Genomic DNA, 21,239 nt, shown 5'->3' on the forward strand with positions numbered 1-21,239 from the left:
GTCTACCCTCAAATGCATGGCATGCCCCACTTTAAAATCTGTTCATATCTTACTCATACGCCGAGGAGAGACCCAGCCATAAAAATGTCCCCGGCCCTGTAAATTTTTGTGGTGGTCCGTTAATAATAATTGGTTTCTGACACGTTCACTAAACTAGAAAAAAGTTTGCAATGCGCTGTATGTGGACGCATGCGTCCACCTTGTAGGAAATGTGTTCATTTGGTGCTTGGAGTTTAAGTGACAGATGTATCTATAAAGCAGGTGGGTAATCTTCTGCACCATACCGGCAACATCTATTTGCTCTGTAAAAGACGACATTCAGCTCCCTCAAGGGATTTTTTAAAATTATATGGGCAATGTGTTTCAACACATGTAAAATTTTTACACGACCGTGTTAATCAGAGAAGCTATGTTGCAACCCCTTGTTAAGGGCTATAAACGTCTGTATTGTACTTTATTAATATGAACTGTATTAAAATAGCAAATATATATAAAATAAAGGTGCATTTTGTAACTTTTAGGCTGGATTTACACTGCAGATCTTAATGCCCAATTCTGACTATACCGGACTATATCTGTTTTTTTTTTCTTTTTTGATGATCTTTTAAAGCGACTCGTATCCGAAATCTGCATTTACGCTAAACACTAAGGATGTAACGATTAAATCGCGGGTCCCATTAAAAATGCCTGTCTGAAATCAATTCTGAATCGCAGGGCTGCGATTCTTTGTTTCATGGACAGCTTGTGCTGTACTACGGCATTTGGTCAGTACGAAGTCCTTATCAATCTTAAATTATTATGAGTCGGAGTCGTTTAAAACGTGCATTTACAAAAGCAACACTTGTTAAACAAAATCATTCAAAAAAAATTTTATTATCATGAAAATTACCCAAAACAGAACAGCGATATCAATATTCCTGTAGGCATTTCCTGGAATAGCGTTTGTAACGCTACTTCTTCTGTGGCACAAAGGGAGTGCCACAGAAGCATGAGAGCGCCCCCTGGCATTCGGATGTACCGGGATTTCACCGTAATTCATTCAAATTCATTCATTGAGAAAACGCGCATTTGCACGGTTAATCGTTACACCCCTACTAAACACTCGGTGAAACAATTCAAGGTAGGCATACTGACCCCGGATACATTTATTATACAAGAGCTTTATTTCTTTAACAACACATAAAACTTCAACATTACTCTACTAAGTGGAGTCATCGTGCCAAAGATGCGTCGCATTTTCTATGACGCACAACATGTTTCGACATGGGAATATCTGATCAGTCCGCTCACATTGCGGATGTGAATGCATGTATACGACTTATATCCAATTTATTTCCACATATGAATAAGGCCTGAAACCGATCATAGAATATCGGAATCTATGGGTCATATCCCTTATGTGCCACTTGAGGGAATAAAGCCACTTTAAAAAAGCAGTGTAAATACATAATATACAAAACCATCAGTGGTGTAAAAAGGAATTGCAAAATGAACTGTATTGTTTTTATTAGGGCTGTGTATCGCCAACAATTTCCCGATACGATACATATCCCGATACAAGGCCACGGTATGATGGACATCACGATACAAGACTATTTTGAATTACATTTTTTGTTTAGAATTTAGTAACACTATTATTATTTGTTTATTGTACATTAAACAAGCAGTTAAGAAGATATTTGCGCTTTCATACTGAACTACAGATTTTAAATACGCGCACATGCGTGCAAGAGAAAGAGAGTATGCGACGCAAGTTGAAAGTGAAAGTATACGGCGCTCCCTTTCACTCTACTAATTCACAATCTAACTGCTAGATGCCGCTAAATCTAAAAAGTAAACGTCAAAAACGCAAATCTGTGAAATGGTATTTTTGCAGTTATTTCATGCATATAACGTCACCGGTATCACAGATTTGCGTTTTTTGACGTTTACCTGGGAATGATACCTGTGTTGTTGTTGCATATTGGAGAACACAAATATAAAGTTTCCCGTTTTGGGTTGAAAACGTTGTCGTGTATAGCAGTGGCGGCTCGTGACTGCTCATCCGAGGGGCGCTAATTTAAAATAAGTGTTCGGAGTGTCACGTGTGTTGCTTGTGTTTACAAAATATGTGTTTGTTGCATCATGTAAACCATGTGCATCACGCGTTTTGTCAAAATAAGTGCCTGCTGCACACGCGTCAAAACCGTTTATGATAAAATAGACGCCCAAGTTCACAAAATACACGCAAGATACTCCCTTAACAGTAAACTCTGATTATGCATGAGATTATGCGAGGATCTGGCAAACGTGAGCGTCTCTTTTATCATAAACCCTTTAGAAGCGTCTGCAGCAGGCACTTATTTTGACAAGACACGTAATGCACACAGGATCAGTCGACGCGCAGAACACAAATTTTGAAATAAGAAACCACACACATGACGGGCTACATACATGTTGTGACGAACTTCAAAAAAAAAAGTCACCGGCCGCCACTGATGTATAGATGGCCCCAACTTTGCAAATATCCTCAGTGAATCAGATGCTAAAAGTCTTTGTGTGTGTGTGTTATTCATCTGGCACATGGAAAACACAACCAGGACCCTTGGTCTATAGTAGCTGGCATGCACACACACATACAAATTCTTAGAGAATGAGACAAAACGATGGGTTCTTACATCACATATGCGTGATAAATCTGCCTGTTATATTTACTGCCGAACGCTTTATCTCCCAGTCTGGTATTGATTTATAAAAACCCTCCCTAATAATTTTTAATCCCTCCGTACGTGACTTGAGGGTAATGGAGACGACTCGGGCCGGGCAGCGTTGGAAGACAAAGCTACCGTGCTCGACTCTCGATTATCCGTACATCGTGTTCTCACACAACTATTTGACACGCAAGCACGCACACACAGATGTTATTCTCACACAGCTTCGAAGCAGATTCATTCCATTTCCATCGAGCTGGAGCAAATACGATTAGAAAAGTATGAATTGATTACTGTTAGTTTCAGCTGAATTTCTATGCTACAGGGCCAGACTCCATCAATGCTTGCAGATGTAGCTACTAATTGGTTATCAGACACAGCGCACACACACACACACACACACACACACACACACACACACACAAATAGACTCTAAGCGGAGAGAGAGAGAGATAGAGAGAGACAGAGAGAGACAGAGAGAGAGAGAGAGAGAGAGAGAGAGAGAGAGAGAGAGAGAGAGAGAGAGAGAGAGAGAGAGAAAGAGGGGGGAGAGAAGTTTTATAATGTCTATAATTATACCTCTGTAAATCGATCTATCACCCTCATTGTACGACGTGCCTGATGAAAATGATATATTTGGGGAATTTTTCACAGCTTTCCCAAAATATAATTGATGGGAATAACTTTGAAAGGATAAGTAGGGAAGACTCAAACATACGCTTAATCTTGCTGGAATTGGAGCAGCTATATTTGGCTGAAAGATTCTCTACAAAACCTTCAGCATGAGCCAAGAGCAAAAAGGGTCACAGATCCTACTACTTAAAATCAGTACACAAACACTACATACAAACAGACAGACTTGTTTTTATGCTAAACGTGTCATATTCACCACTTCCGTAGCATTCCTTTAATACAAAATTGTTACAAAAACAAATTACATTGCGTTAGTCATGGTTTCTTGCATTAGAAATAAATGCAATTTAGTTAAATGGCAAAACTCCACTCTCTGACATTTATTATTTAAGAGGCTTTTTGCTACTGTGCCTTTAAGACCTTTATGTAATTGATCTCTGCTATGATTGGCTAACCTCTGCATTGCTCATGTTGTTCATTAAAGCAGTCGGATTTCTGATTGACCCGATTTTTAAACTTAGCTTCAATAAATGTTTTGAGAAGACTGGAGAGGGAGTTTTGCATTGTGAATATTAAAGCTAAACATTTGCTGGTTATAATCTGCATTTGTACCTTTTAAGTGTATAACCCCTATGCAAAGAGGTCAGGCTATATGGTTCCATAAAGAACCTTTAACATCTTTAAGGATAATCTGAATATGACGGCAGTGACTCTCTGGATGACCCTCTAACGGTACATTCACACAGGGCGAAAATGTTAACGCTTGACGAAAGGCTTGTCCGATTTTCTGATTGGTTGATGCAGGCTTTTGTACTTGAAAAGTTGAGAAACGTTCAACTTGCGCCGCGAGCAGCGACGACAGATCCACATTTTAGTTCGGCAACGCATGACGTCACCAATTAAAAGTAAGTAAATAAGAAGCGCTAACGCTTCCGTAACCCTAAAGGGGATCACACACCGGCCGCGCAGCTCAGCATCGCGCCGCGTCGAGTCGCGCCTAGGACAACTCGGAGGTATTGTAAACCCGGAAGTGCACATTAAATAGCGCGAGCTTCGTCAGATAACCTCTATTTAAAAATGCAAAATATACGTTAGCAGCCAATGTTAATCATTAATGATGTGGGACGAATATGATGTTATTTAACATTAAACTATGTGAGTGGCGCTGTGTGGCGCGACAGTGATTCAACTCAACTCAGAGGTATTGTAAACCCGGAAGTGCACATTAAATAGCGCGAGCTTCGTCAGATAACCTCTATTTAAAAATGCAAAATATACGTTAGCAGCCAATGTTAATCATTAATGATGTGGGACGAATATGATGTTATTTAACATTAAACTATGTGAGTGGCGCTGTGTGGCGCGACAGTGATTTGAGCAACTTCCTGAGTCACAGCTGGGTGGCGCGGACAGGCGCCACCTGGCGGCGCCGGTGTGCGTATACTCATTGAAAACAATGTGTTCGATTTTTTTAGACCGCTGAGCGGCGCGGCTGGTGTGCGATCCCCTTAAAGGTCGGATCACACAGAACGCATTTATGGCAGTGAAAGGTGCCTTTTTTAATTATGCATGCCAAACGCCTCACGTTTTTATCGCCTGTCGCGGCATGCGTTTTGCAGCAGCGCTTAAGCTGAAAAAGTCAACTCTGAGTGGACAGGCACCCGAAGTCATTCGCGTTTTTTCCATTGTCCAATTAAATGAGGGGAGAGGCGGGCCTTCCGTTGTGGTGACAGTTGCTTGGAAAAAACAAAGACTGCACTCCCTCACTCTCTCACTGTCCAAGGGAAGTGTCTCCGAGCTCAGAATTTCAACCCGAACCCAGAGTACTCCCCCCTCTTTAACTAGGATAGATGAAACTAGCTGAGAATGAGGTGATGGGGTGGAGGAGGGATCCTGCAAAAACTGTCACGGGACAGAAGTGAAGGACGACTATTTATAGGCCTCTTTATAGGCATCACATGACCATGCTCCTCCCGAACTTAGTTAAAAAAAACTTCATTTCAAGAGCACTCATGCTTTAAATGGGACATTTCACAAGACTTTTTTAAGATGTCAAATAAATCTTTGGTGTCCCCAGAGTATGTATGTGAAGTTTTAGCATAAAATATCATTTAGATCATTAATTATAGCCAAAACATTATTGTCAAATGCTTGTGGAGAATGGTTCACCAAAACTAACTTGTTCTTATTCCCATTTTCTAGGTTGATAAAATTACTGGGGACCCAATTATAGTTCTACAGTAAGACATGGAAAAAGTCAAATTTTCATGATATGTCCCCTTTAATTTTTGATTGACAGGACAGCTAGCTCTGTGGTTGCCTTAGAGCTTTGATTCTCTGCCCAAGCCCGAGCCCGGCCGATATTTCCCGCCACCATCCTCAAGCCGGGTTGGGCCCTTAATAAAGGCATATCATGCGTCATCCACAGCATCTTGTCCACTCGCAGTCTTGCATGCGTCATGCATCACACCTGCTGTGGATGCTGTACTATTAGCTTAAGTGAAACATGGAGCTTGAAAAATCAAAGAACAACAGGAGAATTAACTTTAAGCAAGGAGTTATAGAAACATTTTCTACTAGTCGTATCAAGTAACAAGTGTTGGTTTTTTCTTGTCTCGTGCATTAAATGCGGCACGCTGCTCGCCTAGACAGCAAAAAAAAAAAACGAGGACTTTTTTTACGTTTCTTCATTCGGAATTTCAGATCCATTTACGATCCATTCAATTATTTCTGAATAAACTAGCAAAGCAGTTTACATGCTTCTTCCTTGTCTTATTATTCATTAATAATAACTAATAAATGCATGCACAATTATAAACTTGATAAATGTTACATATATGTTTTACTATGATATGATATAAAATGTGCACAATTCAGAATTAAATGAATGTGCTACAATTTGTACAAAAAGAGAGTCTGTAGTAGCCTTCGTGTTTTAGCCATTAAATAAGCACATTTAGTTTCAAGTTTGTTAAGATTTGTTTTGAAGAAATATTTTCTTTAAAGTGAATTTCGTTTAGTATAAATTGTATCTTAATTGTAATACATTTTTCATCAACCAATTACCTGGATTTAATACATAAAAAGCAATATAGCAGACAATATAATAATGATGTGGAGGCGCCGTTGTGCCGCGGTCACATACACCATTTGAAACTCGTAACACACGCTGTCACCGAATTTACAAATGCACATCTTTGCCTTACAAAGGCAAAAGACCTTAACTCGCTAGAGTGTGAAACTGAGAAAAATTACTTTAAAGTTTAGACATATAGTGAGTTTCAGTTTTCATTTAAATTCTTCTTTATTTTTATTTTCTCGAAAAAACATAAAATTGACTCAAGATACTAATGCAAATAATAAAGAAGGTCTTGAATGTCTCAAAAATATCAATAAGTAATTTTTGACCAAAAACGAAGTTACCGCCTTTTGCCTTTGTATGGCAGATCTTGTTTGTTGCTCACACACATATTATGTTAAAATAATAATATGTTGAAGTAACATTATTAATAATTAATCTTTAAGAATATTTGATTGAATGATGAATGTTGTTATTGTTCAATTTAATACAAATAAAACTTTAAATATGATTAAAATAATTGAATATTTAATATTGAGTGGCCAATTTTTGCTCATTTATTAATAGTTTTATACAATATATATATATATATATATATATATATATATATATATATATATATATATATATCTGTGCAGCTTCCCCCGTAGCCTTAAAAATCTAGCACAGCAGCACCTGCGTTAAAAAATCTGGTGCCGCCCTTATAACGGCCCACATATTAAAAATGGGTTTAAATCGGGTTCGGGCTCATAATAACAGCGACTTTGTCAGGCCGGGCTCGTACACACTGTGCTTGGGTAGGGTCAGGCTTGATTTGTTGGGCCCGATCTAAGCTCTAGGTTGCCTAGCAAATCTAAAAAAAACGCAGCACTGCTGTTTTCTGAAGTCAATTAAATAAAGGCATTGTGGTCGCATTTTTAACAGTTCTGTGTGATCGCTCGCTAACTGTTGAAAATATGTTCGTGTATAACGTACTGTAAGTACACATGTAAATCAAATATTTTTCACTGGTTGTCTTTGGATATTTTAATGCAAAAGTCTTACATCTTGTGCCTTTAACACAGTAAGTGAACTGTAAAAAATTACATAATTCAAATGGATGAATAACCACTGCTTTGTCTAACTTCACTTTGCTATAGAATAAAGAATTAAATTTTATTTATTTATTTGAATTTAATAAATTCAAATTTATTTTGGCAATAAGTGGGTTACTCTCTTAAGCCAAAGGTATACTAGGGACATCTGCGTATGCGCGCCGTCCTCATGACGTCATTTTTGTCATCAGGAGGGTCCGCGGTCGTCCGTGGTTTACATAAAGTTATGTAACTTATCATTTCTGCCAAGAGATCCTTCTAAAAGTTACACATTGCACCTTTAAAGGCAGGCATTATTAGTTTCAAAGGCACAAACTAAATTCTTTTAGCGCTGCTAAATGGCATAGTTTTGGTCATTGTTGATAAAGAATCAAGCTGAACTAAAGCAATTTTCATTTTGTTCACTCTGCTATGGTGTTGTAGTCTCTCCACGCTTGCTTTTAACCCACCCGATGAACCTTAACACACACACACGCTTATCCACATTAACTGCCTGGCATGCCTCATCTCCCTTTTTCTGACATTTTCTCCTTCATTCGTTTTGTCTTCTCGTACACCTCCATCATCTCTGATCTGTCTGGTTAGTGTGTTACCGTTAGGGATGTTTGAATATGAATTGTCTGACCGTGATCCTGAGGTTTCAATCTGTCTGTTGTGGACGAGGAAGTCTGCTAAATGAATACAGAATTGCAGTGGACAGCTGCAGTCTTTTACCCTTTCATCTGTTGGGTCTTTTGTCCGGTGTCCTGACCGTTAGGCATTGCACAAGGAAATAATCCATCATACTTTGATGGAGAAGTGACCCATATGGTCCAATAACAATACAATTAACATTTACAATCTGCTCAGAATGTCACAGAACAACATGTTGGGCAAGTTACGAAGGTGAAACTGGATGGAAATGGGGGACGAGAGAGGAGTACTGAAGTGGAATAATTTCAGCAAATTACTTAAAACAATAATATTAAAATTAACCTTTCTTATGCAAATTTAGGTTATTAAAATGTAATAAAATGTTAATCTCCCTCTGAAACAACTGCACATAAATCTTTTTTCTTGCATAATCTTCAATTTTCCTCCAAAATCCTCATAAGATTTATGCTTAATTTAATTAATTTATATTAATTATACAACTGGGCCTAAAATCTGATTGGAGGAGAGGAGTTCCTGATTTGGCACACATGTGAGCTTTAAATAAAATGACTTTCTTATTTTAACCAAGAGAATGGGAAAGTAGGAAATTGAGATACAGAAGAAGAACCGGAGAAAGAGAATCACAGAAATATGATGGGAAAAAAGATGAAGAAGACAAAAAGAAGGAGAGATGCAAAGATACAGAGCAGGGCGATCAAAAAGAGATTATTTCCGTCAGTACAGCAGGCGCCCTCAGCTATGTGCTGCCATGTATCACAGCGAAATGCTGAAGACTTTATCAGCCATTGGTATCAGAGCCAGGAAGCTCATGAAAACAGGCCTGCAGAGGACTTTACATCTGATACATACCATTAGACACGCCCCCATATACAAGAACCCCCGTGGCTCTCCGAAAAACACAACATCAATAAACTGTGTGTGACTCACCAAACATCCTCCGAATCCTCGTCGCACTCTGCCCCGAACTGACAAATATCGCAAGTTGACGTCTCCTTCTGACTGATCTCTGCAGATCCTTCATTAACTGGAGAGAGAGAGAGAGAGAGAGAGAGAGAGAGAGAGAGAGAGAGAGAGAGAGAGAGAGAAAGAGAGCAAATGAGAGTTAGAAATCTTTGGTAAATGGGTCATATCACAAAAATTCAAATGAGATTTTTGACCCTGGGCCATTCAAGATTCATATTACCATGGTAAAAAAAGAGACATTGCCAAAGCAGTACCATTAAATATACATATTAAAGGCATAATATTTGACTTTCGCCACTAGAGGTCGCTAAACAACAACAGCGGCTGTAGTTTGATAATAATGTGAAAGAGAGTAAACGATGGGAGTTGTAGTTTCCTTCAACTTCAATAAGAATCGATCTGACATGACTTACAAATCATGCTCATGGATAATGAATTGACAATTAAAACTGCGTATAGTCTGTTTTTTACACCTACGCGAGCGTACGCGCACAATCAAACGCACAAAAGTTTTGCAAAACATATTTTATTTGACTCATACACGTGTGCTGATGTTTTTCAATACCTCTCATGGCCTACATTCTACAGTACATATTCATGTACGGGCAAAAATTCATCGTGCGCATACTGACGTTCTCATGACGAAAATTGCGCAATTGTATGTGGAGTGGGTGCTAGACGTTACTACTTCTGCATTCCACATGCAAACTATTATTTCAACATGCAGCACTGCGCAGATTGATCGGGGTATAACATGAAATTATTGTTTTCGATTCGTTTTCGTGATACTTTGATGTCACACGGCGATCGTTCTGCGTAGTGACACATGAAGTCGAATGCCTATAGTTTCCACGGCAAAAAAAGGAGAAACTGTGCATAAGCTAGGCGTGACACCGCTGATAACCAACCCTATGAACAGGAGCAAAGCGCAAGGATTAAAGGATAAATAACATGGATATTTTTATACAAAAATCTTACATACTGTGCCTTTAACACACAGGGCTCTATCATACACCAGTCACAATGCAGCGCAATGCGCGATCCAAGTGTCTTTTGCTAGTTTCAACCCGACGCAATGATCATTTTCACATTTAGCACCATGTTGTTTAAATAGCAAATGCATTTGCGCCCATTTTTTCGCCCATGGGCGTTCTGTTCGGGCGCATTGTTGTCGCGTTGTTAGTTTGAGGCAAACTAAAATAGACTACAATATGTTTTTTTGTTATTTAATGAGCGCATTAGAAATATGCGCCTATAAACGGGACAACAACGCGAGTTTGCTTATCACAAACATGAATGCGCAGCAGCGCAAAAAAGCTTTTAAATATGAAAAATTAAAGCATTCATTCAAAAAGATTATTATTGAGTCTCTTGGACATAAAGGAGGACCGATTATGAGACTTTAGAAAGCTCAAAGTGCTGCTTCACCTGTAGCCTGGTAAGTAAATAAATGCTTTGCTTAAAACAAATGCCTCTGTTTTTAAATGTTTTTTTTAAAATGCTACCCCACGGATTTATTTATTGTATATGATGACTCTGTACCTGTGGATATGGTGAGATGAGAAACATTTTTAAGTAATGCTTTAAAAAATACTCATGACGCTGGCTGAGTGCTGAAACGTGTGGAAGGCCGTTTGTAAATTCTTTATCTTCTGTTTGTTACAAATAGTATTTTTAGAGTACAAACCTTTTCTTACATACTTTAAAAATTTTTTTTGATGATATTTGATAGCCATACATTTACAGCAAGTAAAAGCCTGCTATTTTTACTTCCATGACTAAAAGAAAAAGGTTTTAATAAAAAAATAACAATTTCAATACAAGTGAAAAACAACACAATTATTTAACATTAATCTTAAACTGGGGATCTTTTTCCTTTGCTAGTTTTTCAGTTTACAAAGACCGTCATCTAAACAGGGATTAGACATCGCGCCAGCGCAACTGGCTTTTAAAGGGGATGATTCAAGACTCTCATTGGTTTTTGCACGTTACACCCAAAACACTCCCATTACTCATTAAAAGAATAGGAACAACCCTTTTCGACCGTGCGCTCGACGCACAAACCATTTTTCCCGTCGTTAAATTAGCAAAAGTGGATTCGGACACGCCCATTTAGACCGTGCGCAGCGCGCTTTAGACGATGCGCTTAGATCGTTAAAATAGGGCCCACAGACATCAATTAAATAAAAATACTAATTAATGTTTCATATTTGGGCATTCAGGATTTCACACAGTATCCTTGTAAAATCTGGGTTAATGCTCTTATTTGCATATTTATGAGGTCAGTAACATTGGTTGGACAAACACAGGTTGTGACGAGCACGCAACCTTGTCCAATAACTTGTCCATCTGTAAAAATGTCGCCGTGTATATCTTCTCCATTCTTTACTTCGGCAGGCACCCAAATCTGTTGTTAACCCACTGTTAACATTAACAAGTGTTCAACTTTACCCAGGGTCAACTGGGCTTTTAGTCTTGGTTATTGTTACTCAACCATGGGTTGAAACAAGCCAACATTATTAGAGTGTAAAAACACAACACGATGAACAATGGTTTCTGGCATCAGAAAGTCTTATGTAGAGAAATTATGTCATTATAGGGGCAACGTTTGTAAAAAAGTGATTTGTGATGGCTTTTGGATGGCAGGCAGCCAAAGACTCTACTGTTCGATCTGGCCAGCAGAAAAACCAGACTGCACCACAAGTCAATTATCAGACAGATAAAGAGACTTAATGATATCAAACTACAAACAATTATTGCATGGCGAGTATTTCTAATTAAATCTAAACTTAAAAGTGCACCCGAGGGTCAGGGTGCTAACTGAAAATTTGGAGTGCAGTTACTGTTAAAAATCCATTTTGGGGTTTTTAAATTGACCCAGGTGTAAAAAACAGATAGAAACACACATATGCACTAACTGCTGTCTGATTTCTTGTTTTTCTCTGAAATACACTTAATTTTTCATGTTTCTGAAATTGAGATCTGAGTCCCTACCTGTGTATGAACCAATGAGTCCACAATAGAACCTGAGATCCTTTACTTTTTTGTCTTAAGAAGCTATTTCAAGTCATATACTAGTTGCATTAAACAATTTTTACTATTTTACCATTTTTGAGCAAAGTGACTTGGGAGAAAGTTAATATTTGGTTTAAACAGCTACTGCATAAATGAGAAGGCATGTGCATGAATTAAATCCTTAACTAAACCTGCAGTGGAGCTATGAACACAAAACAATCGATCACAACCATTATGTTTCCGAAGTAAAAATGCTAATTTTGTGCTTCGGTGCCGAATAGATTTATGTTTTATTTACTTTTATAGATTTATTAACTCTAATCATGTATAATTATGTTTAATAGCTAGTAAAGAACAACAACATTCCTAGTAAAGAACAACAATACTCAAAATCCATCTGGGACCCACCATGTGTACATAATTTGAAAATGAAAAATAATAATGAAAATTCACTCATAATGTCTAATCACCTTGTGTCATCCCAGATATAGCCTATATGACTTTATTTTTCAGTTGAACACAGATGTGATCCTGGACCACAAATCCAAGGGTCATAAGGGTCAATTTTCTGAAATTGAGATAAATACATAATCTGGAAGAAAAATAAATAAGCTTTCCATTGATGTATTGCTCGTTAGGATAGGACAATTTTGGGTGAGATACAACTATTTGAAAATCTGGAATTTGAGGGTACAAAAATATTTTGAAAACGCTAAATATTGAGAAAATCATCTTTGAAGTTGTTCAACACATACTGCTTATGACAAATAGATTTTTGATACATTTATTGTAGGAAATTTACAAAATATCTTCATGGAACATGATCTTAATCTAATATCCTAACGATTTTGTGCATAAACAAATCAATAATTTGTCCCATACAATGTATTGTTGGCTATTTCTACAAATATACCCATGCAAATTATGACTTATTAATTGTAATTTTATATCAAGATGCCATCATTTTATCTTCTACATAAAAGTGAAACAAACTTTTGTGAGTTTTTTTATTATTTTAAAGGGGACATCTCACAAGACTTTTTAAAGATATACAAAACTTAGGTGTGAGCAAAAAATGTGTCTGTGAAAATGCAAATGAGCTGATGAAATGCAAACACTGATCGCCATGATGGTGGCTGGTTGAAATTCAACTGCGTTGTCAATTATTTTCTCTCTCTCTCTCTTTGCACTAAATGGCAGTGGTTGGATAGTGCACATTAAGGGGTAATATTATTATTACAATAAGATCCCCTTTTGACATCACAAGGAGAGCCAAATTTCAATGACCTATTTTTCACATGCTTGCAAAGAATGGTTTACCAAAACTAAGTTCCTGGGTTGATCCTTTTAACATTTTCTAGGCTGATAGAAGCACTGGGGACCCAATTATAGCACTTAAAATGGAAGTCATTTTTTCATGATATGTCCCCTTTAAAATTATATAGCACTATTGAAACCAAAACGCTAAATTCAAATATAGCGACACATTGATAACTTCATATATTATTGGTTCTTTTTTGTCTAGTGAATAGCTGTCATGTTAAATTGTATGTCAACCGGAACCAACCAACAACATACAGAGCTCTATCTTACACCTGGCGCAATGCAGCGGAATGCGCGACGCAAGTTTCTTTCAACCCGGCGCAATGATCATTTCACGTTTAGCACCATGTTGTTTAAATAGCAAATGCATTTGCGCCCATTTGGATGCCCAGCAGCACAAAAAAAAGCTTTTAAATATAAAAAAGTAAAGCATTCAAATATAAAAGATTATTATTGAGTCTCTTGGACAGAAATGAGGAACGATTATGAGACGTTAGAAGGCACAAAGAGCTGCTTCACCTGTAGCCTGGTAAGTAAATAAATGCTTTGCTTTAAACAAATGCATCTGTTTTTAAATGTTTTTTTTTTATAAATGTTACCCCACGGATTTATTGTATATGATGACTCTGTACCTGTGGATATAGTGAGATGAGAAACATTTTTAAGTAATGCTTAAAAAAAAAACTCATGACGCTGTCCAAGTGCTGAAACGGCTCTCCGCACGTTTGTAAATTCTTTATCTCCTGTTTGTTACAAATAAAGTATTTTTAGAGTACAAACCTTTTCTTACATACTTGTAAATAATTTTTTTGATGATATTGGATAGCCATGCATTTACAGCAATTAAAAGCCTGCTTTTTTACTTCCGTGACTAAAAGAAAACGACTTTTAAAGGATGTAATAAAAAAATAACAATTTCAATACAAGTGAAAAACAACACAAATATTTAACATTAATCTTAAACTGGGGGTCTTCTTCCTCCGCTTAGTTTTTCAGTTTACAAAGTCTGTCATCTAAATAGGGATTAGACATAACGCCAGCGCAACTGGCTTTTAAAGGGGGTGAGAGATAAGACTCTCATTGGTTTATTGCACGCTATGCCCAAAACACTCCCATTACTCATTAAAAGAATAGGAACAACCCTTTTCGACCGTGCGCTCGGCGTACAAACAATTTTTCCCGTCGTAAAATAAGCAAAAATGGATTCAGACACGCCCATTGAGACCGTGCAACCATGCGCTTTAGACCATGCGCTTAGATCGTTAAAATAGGACCCATAATGTTATCAAATTTATTGATGTTTAAAAAATGACTAACTATCTTTCTCTTTCAATAGGTATTGTTTTGTAGTACTGAAAATAGTAAAAAATGCTTTGGATAAAAGCATCCGCTAAATGCCTAAATGTAAATTTAAAATGTAATGTTGATATGAAGTACTGCAGAAAGGGTGTTTTTCATCACGCCATCTGTATGTGAGTAGTGCTCATGACCAAATACTGACAATGGTAACAACCAGACTGCGGTGTTTGGTTAGATAATGGGTTGTTGATTGCAGTGGAACAGACCATTGGCTACAAATTAATCCGAAAAACAGCCAGAGGCAGAATGTGAAGAGATCTGAGAAACGTGAGATCTCCTGGAAGCTAAATATGGGTCAAGCAGCAGCTCTTAGCAGGTTGGCATGGATTTCAAAGCAGGGCTTGATTTTCCTCATACTGTGAAGTAGAAGGCTTCAAGCCAGAGCAGTTGACCACATAAGTCTGGGCCAGTGTGTCGCATTGCTAACTTAAGGTAGACAAAGCAATGCTTTCAAAATGGTCTTTTATGCTAAGCTGGAACCTGCTTTTTATTGTTGCTTAAAACCGAATGCAAAATTAAACATCAACAAAGCTGTCGACATTTCAAACAAAAAAACATCAGTCGTGAATATTTCACTTTGCAATACAGACATGGTGTTAGCTTAACTATTTACACTGTGGTGGCACAGTTTGCCTCTTGTAGTCGCTCTTATAATAGAGATGATGCTGTCACAATTATGCATTTGGCAGATGCTTTTAAGCATTCAGAGTTTGCATTTTATTAGTACATGTGTGTTATAGGGAATAGCTTTCTTTAAGCTAAACTTTTCTTGAGGACCTTGCTGATCTGTGTCTAAGCACCCTCGTCTTTTCTCCCACAGTGCCTACATTTGTTTCCATGTCCTCCTGCGTCTTTCTCATTTCTGTATCATCAGTCTGCTGTGGATTTTATATTCGTTTACTTATTTGCTTTTAGCTCGCAACCTTTCCATCCTTTCTCCGATCTTTGATGATTTCCTTCCTCTTCCGCTTTTCTTTAAGCCCCTCAGATCTCCTGATCTGAACAGTTGGCTTCCTGCATTTCTATTACCATCGCCTCTCTCTGGCAGTGTTTGGAATAGGAAACTATAACCATACTGCTATTACTGAAGAATATAATGTGTACTGTATACTATGCACACTATGCGCTAATGCAGAACACTAGGACGCTATTCCAAAAGCCAGCCAAAGCTTAAAGGAGCTTTATGTCAATTTTTGACTGTACAACATATAAAAAACACAATGGGGTGGTTTCCCGGAAGGGATTAGTTTAAGCCAGGACTAGGCCTTAGTTTAACTCTTTCACCGCCATTGACGAGATATCTCGTCAATTAAGAGAAAACGCTTCCCCGCCAATGACGAGATTTTCCGTCTTTCCGCAATACCGCTATTATTACCCTTCCGCAACTTTTTAAACCCGGAAGTATTGCCCTATGGCAAGCTGCTGCATGTCTGTGTCTGTTTTAAAGATCGCTCAGAATGGGATCTCTATGAAAAGTCTGTCACAAATATGGAATTATCTCTGCTTTTTGCTCAAAATGTGGTGTTTTTGCAGAAACCTACCCATATTCAAAAGCTGATTACAAAAGAACCCCTGAAGGTAGGATAAAACGTTTTTTTGTGTTTGAAAGCAGAGGGTCTGTTCTTTCATTTGGTATATTGTATGTTTATATATTTAAAGAAGAACATTTTCTGGAAGGCATTAAACTTTGGTGAAAATCATGAAAAACGCTGGTGCTGGCTGGCAACTTTTTTTAAAAACGCTGGCGGTGAAAGAGTTAATTAGAAAAAATAACTAGTTTTAACAGACAAGCCTTACTAAAAGCATTACCTGTGTGCATTTAAAGGCAAAAAAAGAGCACTGACGTATTTTAAGATATGCCAGTGCAAGTGGTTTTCCATTTGGACAGATTTGTCCGGGAAACCGCCCCTATAATATTTTTGCAGATATGTATAAATATTTCTGTTGCTCTGAGTAAACAATGCTATAACCAGGTATGTACTCTGGGGTGAAACGTTTGTTTTTGTTTTGGTCTGGGTGATCCTGCCACTGCCAATTTATCCAATAGAGTATTCCGACAGCTCGGTTGCCAGTTATCACAGTTCCTTAAATGAGACTGCAATGGACCATAAAATGTGACCTCCGGTGAACGCAACCTCTAAAAGAGCTGCAGATTGAGGTATAAACATCCACACGAGGCGGGTTGGTAATTTGCAATCGACAAAAACATTACACACGTAAAATTAAGCAGATAAACTTGCGCTCCATCATCAGTTACGCTCCTGTATGTCTGGCAACCCGAAAGGGGAGCGGAGGATAAACCAATATTTTGACTTTAGACTGTGATACCAAGTTTAGCCACTAGGAGTCAATGGCAATGTTAACATGCACAAAATCTGACTGAATTTAACCCTGGAGAACCCAAGAACCATTTTGTTAGCAGCAATTAACAATAGCATGTAATTTGAACCAAACGTCTTGTGCAAGTGTGTTATCCACATAACAAAACCTGCCCAATGGACATTCAAAACTAACCCAAAAACATCCCAATGACTATTAATAGCCCTAATACTTACAACTAATCAACAAACTCCTTCCATCTTTAACCCGCAGAAAAAAGCAACTTGCGGAAACAGTTTTAAAGTAGCCTAAATCTGAACTCCGGAAAAAGCAGAGGATTTGGCAACGCGGTACTTTCATCAAGCTTACGCTTTATCTCTGGATAAATGTACAAAGTCAAAGTTAGGTTGGAGAAAGTTGTTCTTAAGAAGTTTTCAGATATATGCAAAGAAAACACAATTTTGGAAAAGGCATGATGCTATTTTATTGCTTCAAGTAGCCTAATGTGATGAAAGTACCCTTAATAATTATGCGTGTTGCCATTGGCTTGTTATTGCATGTTTCTGTGATACGTAAATAAAAGGTAAATATAAGACGTATGTGAACTTAAGCACAATTCTTCTGCGCATGTGCATCAAGTATTTTTGTATCGGATTGAGTAAATAATACGATTCATGTGTTTTCATGCATACTTTTCTCCTGATGATCAGATCACAGATCGGACAACACCACCCCTTTCATTACGATCGAAATTCGCATCCGACCTCAATCGTATTGATTAAGGAGTTTACATGAAGGTTTTGAAATGCAATTAAGCCATCAATACGATTACAAACTGATTATTTGGTTGCATGTAAACGTACCTAGTTTTACCAACAGCACCTTTAATTTCTAAAGAGCAGATCTGCTTTGATTTATTTTTTTTTATTTTTTGTGCATTACATAGGATCACAAGTGGTCATGTCACACATGTCATGCATTTAAGTACCACTTTTCTGTGCACCTTTCTAGAAAATGCAAATCTGAAGTCTACACCTGGATTGAGCATTGTGTTAGCAATACCAAGGTCATGGGATAAATCCCAGGGAACAAAAAAATGCATGCACTATGCACTGTAAGTCACTCTGGATAAAAGCATCTGCCAAATGCATAAATGTAAATGTGCAAATGCATTTAAAAACCACCTCGGTGTGGCTTTTAAAGTCTAAATACACAATATATTTAGAGTGAATACAATCTCAAATTTCACTTCTATGTGGAGTTTAATCTTTCTAAAAGGCCGAAGATAATATTATTATGTCACAGCATCCTATGGTCCACGGAGACTGCGGGCATCCCATACCCCAATGTACATACTGCATAGTATTTATAAAGTAGTAAGCTAGCATTCAATTCAATCTCACTATGTCCTCTCTCCTCCTCTCTCGGTCCCAAAACATTCCTCGCTTCTCATCCATTCCCAGCTGATTATCTTTCACAGTAGATAACTCATCCCTCACTCCATTTGTTTCTGTGCCCTCTCTTTTTCCTCTCGCCCCATCAGCCCATCCTGTATCTCTTTTTAATTAGACAAGCTCCAGAGTGAAATTCTTCATCCTGGATTCATTTCATAAGTACCGCTGGCATATTCACATCTATCAGGAGAGGCGGACGGCAGCCGCAGTCATCTAAACACAGTACGAGCATGTGTGTGTGTGTGTGTGTGCTGGTGAGCAGACAAAGCAAGAGACATGAGATCATTGTAATGCTCTGTATTAATTAGAGACAAGATGAAAATACTCACCATCATCCCCTGATCCAGAGCCAGCATCTACAAAACAGAAAACAGATGGTCAGGCACAACAAAGCATCCGTAGAGACAGCTATCCAGACTGCTCCTCCACATTGGTGAACGGCTCCATTTTTAGACGAACATTAAACAATGGGTGCCGCAAAATTACACACCCTGCGATTGAAATATTTTGATGGATTTATGCAACTGGCTGTCCGGTTTACATTTGACATTTAGATGGTACCCAAATGCCAAGAACTGACTGAAATCCCAAGCTCTGAACAGGTTGGCCGGTTTATGATTTTCTCTAGGGGTCATGAATGGTTTGCATTGTCCAGTTAGACCCTGCAGGTATAGATATCGTAACTATATTATTCTGCTGGCAAAAAAGGATTTTCTCCACTGCCAACCATTTGAAAGTACAATAGCTGAGAATTGTGTCAAAATGGATTTTTTGCAGGCAACAAGTTAGCTAATATTTCATTATAGTACAGTATGCATTTCCAGCTACCAATTTTTGTATGAAGTGCTCTTAAACGTGTAAAACGGACTGTGTAAAATCCCTAAATGCTGCCTTTGACGTCACAGCTCTGTATAGTCATTAGTTAAAGGTTTCAGAACGCCTGCCCCTTTCTTTTTATTTCCTCACCGAATCTCTGCTCTCCCACAGCGGCTACAGTTGTTTGCATGCTTTACGCTTCTCCCTCATGGCTCTGATTTAAGAGTTACATAGTTGAAAGAGGAAATTAATGAAGAACACTGACATTTGTGATTGACATTTTACATGATTGTCGTGAAAAACCCATAATTACGTGCCAAAGGCCAAAATTGGTGCGAGTTCAAGGGTGTCAAATGCCAACCAAGCAAATGTCATTTGAGAAAAACTAAAAAAACAAACTTAGCAGTTATTGTGATACTCAGATGAGCAATTAATCAATAAGAAATGGAATTCTTAAAGTTGTACATTTGTTCCAATCACTTGCAAAACTCTTTCCCTGCCAATGACGAGAATTTCCGGCTTTCCGCAATACCGCTATTATCCACCAGGCTATACAACCCGGAAGTAACACCTCAAGTGCAAGAGAAAGAACATGGTGTATGTTTTAAAGATCGATCTGCATCCATTCTCTATCAAAAGTCTTTTGCAAAAATTGAATTATCTCAGCTTTTTGCTCAAAATTTGTCTGTCAGTCTGCTGTGAGTTCCATTTATAAATGAAACGCCTACTTTTCTATATCCAATCAATTCACAATGGACAACACAAGCCATGTGTAACATTCCATTTCACTTGATAATATGCTACATTATAGAAGTAATGCCACCTCGGGCCCTATTTTAACAATCTGAAACGCAAGTGCGAAGCGCAACGAGAAAGTAAGTTTGTGGGCGGATCTTGGGCGCTGTTGCTATTTTCCCGGCGTGAGAAATAACTCTTGCGCCGGGCGCAAATCAATAAGGGGTTGGTCTGAAGTAGGTTCATTATTCATAGGTGTGGTTTGGGCGTAACGTCAAATAAACCAATCAGAACGCTATCCAACATTCCCTTTAAACGCAAGGGCGCAAGTTCCATGGCGGGTTGCTATTATTCTGACGGATTTACCAGGCGCACGCCAGGAGCGGTTCACAGCCGAGGAGATCCACGTTCTTGTAAGAGCAGTCAAAGACAGAGAAGTTGTTTTGTATGGGGATAGGAGAAACCCACCCAAATCAGCGTAGGTTAAACAGGCGTGAGAGGAAATAGCCACAGTCTCATCAGCTGGCATCCCCATCGTTGCGCCAAGCGCTACAATGATGTCACTGACAAAGTCAATTGCGCTGGGTGCAAGATAGGGCCCCTAGTCTCGCGTAGCCAGACCTTTCTACTGAAGGTCTGCAAACCATGGGTGTTTTATAAATGGCCAAGGACCACCCAAGAGTCCATATGACTCACATGTAAAGCAACTAACTACGTTTCACTTATGTTTAGGGGCTTATAGATGTCGCTACGATAACAGACAGTGTTCATCCATCATTCACAACCATTTCCAAAGTTTATAACAACAATAGAAAACACACTAAAATGCCTTGTATACGTTTAAGCATGCAGCATTTATTCGATGAAGCATATTGTCACCGACGTAAACATGAAAGCTTTCTCCTACGATCAGATGGATTTGTGTTGTTTACGATCGCCACACACTTATCTCCCATAAATCCTGTATAATTCAACAAATCAGAGGACAACTTCGAAAATCTGCTGAAGTGTTTCCAGAAAAGTGTTCCGTATGCATCAGACGTTCAGTCAACGCTCCGTGGGCGTGACGTCTGAGACTAAATGGCACCCTAAACGTACTTTCCAC

General features: G+C 38.3%; 1 protein-coding gene across 1 annotated transcript in view; it reads right to left on the reverse strand.

Annotated features, from left to right (window-relative positions):
- The window catches only part of tmeff2b (transmembrane protein with EGF-like and two follistatin-like domains 2b), a 74,957-nt gene that overhangs the window by 17,183 nt on the left and 36,535 nt on the right, over positions 1 to 21,239 (reverse strand). Inside the window, exons 4-5 of the mRNA XM_065293690.2 lie at positions 18,913 to 18,939; positions 9,078 to 9,174 (exon numbers count right to left, since the gene is read on the reverse strand). Of these exons, the coding sequence (XP_065149762.1) occupies positions 9,078 to 9,174; positions 18,913 to 18,939 (124 nt within the window). The remainder of the gene's footprint in view (positions 1 to 9,077; positions 9,175 to 18,912; positions 18,940 to 21,239) is intronic.

The sequence above is a fragment of the Paramisgurnus dabryanus genome, chromosome 7 (genome assembly GCF_030506205.2).
Source record: "Paramisgurnus dabryanus chromosome 7, PD_genome_1.1, whole genome shotgun sequence".
In the NCBI taxonomy this organism is placed as follows: domain Eukaryota; kingdom Metazoa; phylum Chordata; class Actinopteri; order Cypriniformes; family Cobitidae; genus Paramisgurnus; species Paramisgurnus dabryanus.